Raw genomic sequence first — 7,736 nt, 5'->3', positions numbered from 1 at the left:
CCACTTTGATGACTCACTTGATTATTAACCCGTTATTGATATATGTTTGTTAGTTATTCTTTTATAATATTTGTTTTATTCATCTGACATGTTTAATTAATATCCGTACAACTAGAACATAATGTTTATCTTAATAAAATTAGGGATGGTTTCGGAGTTACATCTCAATATCTTTAGACTTTTACGCACATATTTGTTTTATTAGTTAATCGATGTATATTGCTAGATGTCATACATGCAGGGTTGGGTGCATATGGCTAAGAAGTAGTGTTTGGAAAAGTTAACGATAATGTTAGTGAAGAACACGATTACTTTTAAAAAAATACAACTAAAATTAAAATTCGTCGTACTTTAAATCTTTAATTACATGTAGAAATTTATTCTCAGCTTTTCACTCATGAATTATAGTCTTTTTTACAATTTTATATTATTAACATTTGTATTGCATCAAGATGTTTATAATATAAAATTTATTTTATCCTACAAATATTTGAATCATTAATATAACTTTTATACACTGTCACAAATTTATTTTATTTTACAAATACTAATTTTGAATCATTAATATAATTTTTATAGTCCGTCGTTCTTAACTAGTTTCTTATCATTAAAATCTAGAAGTTACTGCATATCAAACCGAACTCCACACGCGGTGTGGCAATCACCAAGAGCGGAGATCTTCGACGAAGCGTGAGGCCGTTGACACCAGCCATGTCCAAATCCTCCTTTCTTTCTCCATTAGGCAACTCAAAATCAAACTTGTTCACAACATTGGCTAACGCAAGCTCATTAACAGCCATGGCAAAGTGGTAGCCCGGGCAACCCCTGCGACCAGCTCCAAAGGGAAGATACTCGTAGTGAAGGCCTTTGTAATCTATAGGACTATTCAAGAACCTCTCAGGCCGGAACTCCTCTGGGCTGTCCCACAGTGAAGGGTCTCTCGCAATTGCCCATGCATTTATCACCAGTTGTGTCCCTTTTCTTATGTCATACCCCATTACTTTGACGTCCTGCCTGGCTTCTCTAGGAACTATTAACGGAGCTGTAATGTACAACCGCATACTCTCTTTCATTACTGCTTTCAGGTAGTTCATTTTAACTATATCATCCTCTGATATCTTTGATTTGCCTTTGCCTATTTCTCGTACCTCATTCTGCAATTTGACCATGACGTGCGGATTCTTTATCAGGGCTGCTATTGCCCATTCCAAGGTTGAAGATGTTGTATCAGTTCCAGCCACGAACATATCCTACAAAAAGTTAGCACTCTATGAATAACACGTTTTACCATTTTAACGTAAAAACACTCAGAACATTATTGTTATGCTTCTGTTGCAGAACAATACAATAATAGTAGAAAAGTACAATAAATGTAAAATAATTATTCTGCACTTTCTGAAAATGTAAAACAACTGTTCTTACAAACAAACTATTCTCTTGAATCACAATCATTTAGAGCAACTTCAAGTGAACATCTGCCTTACCTATAATGAAATGAGTCTACGTGGACAAAAAGAAGGATTTAAGTAAAAATTGTCCCCTCCAACCATCCTTTCCTTATCTAAAATTTTTAGGTGAGAGGAAAAACAAAACTCCTTCTTTAGGGTATAGAAAAGTAACCCCTATTTCTTCCATCTCATATCCCTCTCTCATTTTCTTTCATTTATATTTTCCCTCCTTTTTTATCCTCCCCATCATAGTAGCAGTTCCAATAAAATATTATTTTTTCAAATATAGGGATGATTAAAGGGAATTCCGTTGGAGTAAAACAACGGTTTGCTTACCTATATTTTAGGTAACCATTAATTTATTATAGGTATTCGGATTGCTCTTAGTAGTATATATACTTATTTTATATGGGTCGCTCTCAAGAGAGAATTAATGCTTAAAATAGATACATAGAATTACTAAGGTTTTGTTGCAGAACTCTATATTTTGCATAGATTTTCAAGATCTAAATCTAAATACTTGTTTTTTTGCATCATTGTGTGTTTTCAAAAATAATTTCAAAATATAATATATAAATAAGACATTTTTTTTCATGTGCAGTCCTGCTGAACCCTAACTAAAGGTAAAGTTCCTAAGGGTTGTATGACTAATGAAAGTATGAAACTATGTGGTACATGACCCTATTATATATTGATATCTTAGTGAATACTTATCGAAACTAAACGCCCATTTGTTTGTTTAGAGGAAGCAGAAGCTACTACTGGCTTCTGCTTGATCTCTTTTTTTACCGTTTGTATAAATAAGTATAAGCACTTTTAAGAAGATGAGAATACTAACTTCTCTCTCAAAACTTCTACTTCTTTTCCAAACACTTTATTACCTTATTTACTTTTCACTTCTAATCTACTTATTTACTTTAAGCAAGAAGTCAACTTTTTTTAAGATAGCCCAAACGACCCTAAAGTAGCAAGTATAACATCATATGAGTGTCAAGATTGCAAAATGTTGGGTTAAGAGAGAGATTTTGTTGGTTACCCAGATAACAGCTTTAATACAATCTTTATCCATAGAAGAGCCTGCATCTGTATTCTGAATCTCAAGCAAAATGGATACAAAGTCTTTGTTTGCGTGGCCATTATTTGATGCAACAGTACTTGGATGATCTCTAAGAACACCTTCCAGAAAAGTATCCACCTCTTTGGCTGCTTTCTCTGCCCTTGCATTCAATCCAGTGAGCCTATCAACCCAACCGAGCAACGGGAAAAAATCCCTCATGCTGCGGGAATAGCCTATCAACTCCATTATTTCCCCGAGCAGTATCTTGTATGATGAATTCCCATTAATACCCCTTCCATATTTCCTTCCTAGTGCAACCCTGCAGACTACATTTTGTGCTAGTTCGGCTAGCAGATCACTCAAATTGACTATTTTCGAAGGAGGATGTTCAATATTTTGGATAAGAAGAGCAACTTCTTCTTCCCTGACATTGTGAAACGATTGAACCCTTCTGCTGCTCAGGAGTTGAGTAACACACATACTCTTCACTTGTCTCCAATATTCACTATAACGAGCAAACGCGACGTCCCTTCCCTTATAGAAGATTCTGTTGGCGACACTTAAAAAGGGCCTGTCTGCAAAAACCAGATCATGGGTTTTTAATATCTCCCGAGCTGCCTCAGCTGAGGAAACAACCACAACGGGCACACTTCCGAACTTAAGTAGCATCAATGGACCATACTTTTCAGCCAAGGCTCGAAGTGAAATGTACGGGTCTGGACCAACTTGATGAAGGTTTCCAATTACAGGAAATCTCGGTGGAGAAGGTGGCAGATTTCTTAAGGCTATTTTCTTAAGTGTTAACCATTTGTAGAAAAAGATTGTTGCAGAAAGCAATGAGATGAAATATAGATACAGGGGATATTGCTCCACCATTTTCATTGCCATTGCTTGCTCATCCAAAGACCTCAAAGCTACAAATATATAGCAATAATGTGTGGTCTCGTTTAATCTCTATGTAGAGTATTAAACTTGTCTTCAATAAGATAATTTTTATGCACAATTCAGAAGCCGCATTGTTATTGTGAGAGCAACAGTTTCTGCTTTCGGACTCGTCTGCAGTGTGATGTAACATGATGTACAAGTGTGTGGTTCTTCTTGGGAAGCTATAATTACTGTGATGGAGCTATTTCCATATGTTAAACGTTTCCTAATCCCTTACTGTTTTACAGTATTGGTCGACTTAACATGTTATCGAAGCATACTGAGATCCGAAGTTTTAACCCTCATCTAGATATCAGTATTGCTCAATGAATTGGATGCTAATACTTGAGTTGAGTTGATCATAACATCTTGATATGGTCATTTGGATTCGGGTCCTGCCCAAATATTATTTGTCAATCTCTCTATACTTATATTTCTGTTTTTAAAGCATGCAATGGTTAGTAAGATCAAGCCTCACGTAGAAAGTGGAAATTGGAATTAATCGATGGAGCCACTGTTTAGCTGTTAATGGAATACCGGAGATTAATCAGAATGATTAATCAGGACATTATCGTATATAAGATAAGCCCAACCAGTCAAGTGAAACAAAGCCACACAAATCTCCTATGAGACAAAACCAAAAATACACAGTAACCATATTTGGCAGGTTATATGATGTAGATGGGTTTGATTGCTCTTTCTACCAAATTAATCAGGAATGAATGGCTTCTGTTGCTCAGATCATCAAATGTGACGACAAAGGCATTAATATTGGTGATAAGAAGTGTACCTATTCTTCTCACATGTATAATTGCACGTATATGAGGATGGCCCTTGTCACTTATGGCTGGACATTGAAGAATTGGACAATCAAGATGACTACATGTATTATTTCCCAATATATCACCACAAATTCCGGCCACCGGCCCTCTTGAAATTTGAGAGTCGATGCATGCAATACATCCCTGATCCCACAATGTTATAAATGAAACCATGGTTATATGTCGATTATACAATAAGATCCTGTTAAGTTCAACTCGCTTCAACTCTCATAAGGTGTGCAAGGCGGGGGACTGCAAATCCTTTTTCCCAGGTTCAAATCCGGGTGTCGCCTGATCAATAAAAGACTCGAAATCTCTTATTGACATAACTCTACATGGAAGGCGCACACTTGGGTTGTATTAACAAACCTAATGTGTAGATACATTGTTAAAAGTATACATTCACAAATTGTACATGTCAGACTTAAACCAAACGTAAAGAGTACTAATCAATTGTAACGCTGCAACTTTCAAGCCCTACCACAACGACAACTGCTCAGTTATTCAGTTGTTTGCAAATTCCCTGTTAAGTCCCCTTACATGTTAGTGAAAAGACAGAGCTGCCCCTACTAGCCTAACTAACTTTTGAACATTAGTTATTTAGTTATTTTCGGCTCAATTCTTGAAACCCAATTTGATGTTTAACCCTGCATTTTAAACCACTGTACAATACGATTTCACCTGGCAACTACTTAACATGTTGACAAATCGATGGCTAAGGCCGTGCTCATACAATTACAGCGCACTGAAACACATTTAATATTAATGAATGAGCTGCTGAGAACCGTGCTAGAGCTGATGCACAACTAGTGGCGCTCCATATTGCGGTTGCAGAGTTACAATTGGGAAAGGAGCATGAACATAAGACGGAGAAAGTTGAAACTGAAAGCGTTGTAAAATCATTGTCAGTGCCAATTTGGCTTCAACCATTGCAAAGTTTTGCCCAATGCATACTCGTGGACCCCCTCCAAATGGAATGTAAGAATATTTGCCCTTTGTCGCGCTTGAAACTCCCTCTGAGAACCTCTCTGGTCTGAATTCAAGCGAATCCTTGCCCCATATATCAGGATCATGGTGAAGCAGGATTACTGGAACTGCAATTATTATTCCACCCGGAAGAACAATTTTACCTAGTTCTGCATCTTTTGGGAGTGATCGGGTAAAAAGAGGTACAGGTGGATACAACCTTAGGACTTCTTGTAGAACCATAGTTACCTGCAATTTGAACCAGCATATAAATGTTAGAATATTATCGTGGCATGAAATAAGTTGGTTGGTTTCTTACAATTTTGAGATGATTTAGTCCATCAAAGTCAGGTGTTCTGCTGCCAAAAGCTTGAACAACTTCTTCTCTTGCACGAGCTTGCCATTCTGGATGCATACTCAGCATAATTAAGGTCCAAACAACCAGATTTGAGGTTGTCTCCGAACCAGCAAAATAAAATAGCTTGCACTCTTTTATCACCTCTTCAATATCCATTCCGATACCATTTTCTTTAATTTCTACAGAATTAGATTTCAACAGAATACCCAACAAGTCATCATTTCCAACTTCACCCATTTCCATTGACTTCTGCCGTTTGCTAATGATACCCCTTAGTAGAGTATGTATTTCTTTGCAGACTGTGTTCATCCTCTTGTTTGCTTTAAGAGGAAGATACCTAAAGCCAGCATTTTTAAGTTAAACAATTGTTTAAGTATATTCCAGATCCTCTATCCCATTCCCACAGTAAAATCCCTTCTATTATTGTAGTTGCCTATTTTTTTTAATTTGTGTGGTGATCAAATTAAGGTTTACATAAGATCATCTACTTGTTATTATAGATCATAGTTGTATAGTTGAGTGTTCTAATTAACAGCTTGTATATTAGGACGTGCAGCGTGCTGTGCAGAGATTTGTACCTCCATCCCGGGATGATAACAAATTTAAGAAGTTGATGAAAGAGATCTATTTGTTCCTTCTGGAGGATAAAGATTCTTCTTCCTTCTTTGTAATTACTGCCAAATGCTGTCCGAGAAATGACATCGCCAGACAGATCTTGAAGATTCGGGAAGACATCAAATTCTGCTGAACCCGTCTCCAAGACTAGCATTTCCCATTTCTTGATCATCTCATCACAAGTTTGTTGAATTGCTGGAAGCATAGTCTATCATAAAACAGGATGGAAAATAATTAATTTTCACATTACAAGCACTTCAGTAAATACTTTCAGTTTAGTTAACTAAAAGTCCTCACTGTACATGGCTTGCATCTTTGATATGTGACAAATGATTATCTAGGAAGTAAAACATACCTTTAACTTTTCCAAGTGGAAAGCAGGGCTCATTATTCGTCTATCTCTGGACCATTTCGGATCCTCAGAGCTTAGGAGTCCGCCAAGGATTGTATCAGCAAGGGGGTCAGGGTGCATCTTATGAAATACATTAGGCTTGGACATAATCTCCCTGATATGTTCCGGATCAGTCATTTGTATGCTTGGTGTTGGTCCAAACCAAATAAATGCTTTTTTACCTGCAGATTTGCAAAGTTTTATACCTTAAATAATTCGTCTATACTGCAAAAACTATGTTCAGGTACAAACTTTACCATGTTTCTTGATAATGCTATGGATGTACGGTAGAGCATGGAAGGAGACATTATCAGACGCTTTGATCTGCTTGAGCCTATTCTCCTCACCCATGGCTGCATACTCAAGTATGTCACCTCGTAAAAGCCTGTATGGATTCGCATGGTATCCTCGTTCATTTAGGTACTTCTCATACTTCTTAGGCCTCAACCAAACCCAATTTACCACTTTGAATGCTATAGCTGCGAGACTTGTGAATGCAACAACTGAGATTGCTAAGAGTAATGGTGAAATGCCTTCCATTTTAACTTTTAGTACTAGTGATTAAGGCAGGCGACTTGGTTCGCTTGGCCTAATGAAGCGCCAAATATAGAAGAAGAACTAGTTGCTCTCTCCGTTTGACAACACATAATGACCCAGCTGGACACTATGCAATATCTCATTCTTTTTGGGCTATTAGCCATAAATTTTCTAAACATTACTGTCTTGAGACTGTGATTAAACCAATAATGATATAGTAATCTCCACTTAAATTTAATATGCTGTCTTGGCGTTTAATATGCTGTAACACGGCTAAGCAAGATTTGAGTGGTGACGATTAAGCTAAATTTTGAGCACAAGATAACAATGCGAACCCGGAGTACATGTCAAGAACGCATGCATAAGTTTAACGTCTTCTGTTTAATATATAGCCTAATAGCTATCTGTCAAGATTTGTGCAAAGATAACTTAAAAAAAACATGATCATTACAGGTATATAAATGTATAGCTAATTTAATGCTTTATACATTGTCTTTGTAGTGATTAAGCCTCCCAAATAACTTGAACATAATATGATTTGTCCTAATCAATTCTATTTTCTGGGCAAGTTGTTAGAAACAAACATGAAACATTGTTTATAATAAATTTTGCCAACTCT

At 36.6% G+C, this 7,736-nt stretch overlaps 2 protein-coding genes across 2 annotated transcripts; both read right to left on the bottom strand.

Moving 5' to 3' along the window:
* Positions 1 to 308: 308 nt before the first annotated feature.
* Positions 309 to 3,580, bottom strand: LOC108220230 (psoralen synthase). Its single transcript, XM_017393936.2, has 2 exons — positions 2,485 to 3,580; positions 309 to 1,250 (listed from the first exon to the last, which is right to left on the bottom strand). Exons 1-2 carry the CDS (start codon positions 3,391 to 3,393, stop codon positions 615 to 617), a joined length of 1,545 nt encoding a protein of 514 aa, XP_017249425.1. The 5' UTR covers positions 3,394 to 3,580; the 3' UTR covers positions 309 to 614.
* A 1,405-nt stretch (positions 3,581 to 4,985) lies between these two features.
* Positions 4,986 to 7,215, bottom strand: LOC108222198 (cytochrome P450 CYP72A219). Its single transcript, XM_017396104.2, has 5 exons — positions 6,838 to 7,215; positions 6,545 to 6,762; positions 6,153 to 6,397; positions 5,536 to 5,911; positions 4,986 to 5,465 (listed from the first exon to the last, which is right to left on the bottom strand). Exons 1-5 carry the CDS (start codon positions 7,118 to 7,120, stop codon positions 5,040 to 5,042), a joined length of 1,548 nt encoding a protein of 515 aa, XP_017251593.1. The 5' UTR covers positions 7,121 to 7,215; the 3' UTR covers positions 4,986 to 5,039.
* Positions 7,216 to 7,736: the final 521 nt, after the last annotated feature.

Source organism: Daucus carota, chromosome 5, assembly GCF_001625215.2.
Source record: "Daucus carota subsp. sativus chromosome 5, DH1 v3.0, whole genome shotgun sequence".
NCBI classification, from domain to species: Eukaryota; Viridiplantae; Streptophyta; class Magnoliopsida; order Apiales; family Apiaceae; genus Daucus; species Daucus carota.
The sequence above is the reverse complement of the archived record's forward strand: the minus strand, read 5'-3'. Positions and strand labels throughout refer to the sequence as shown.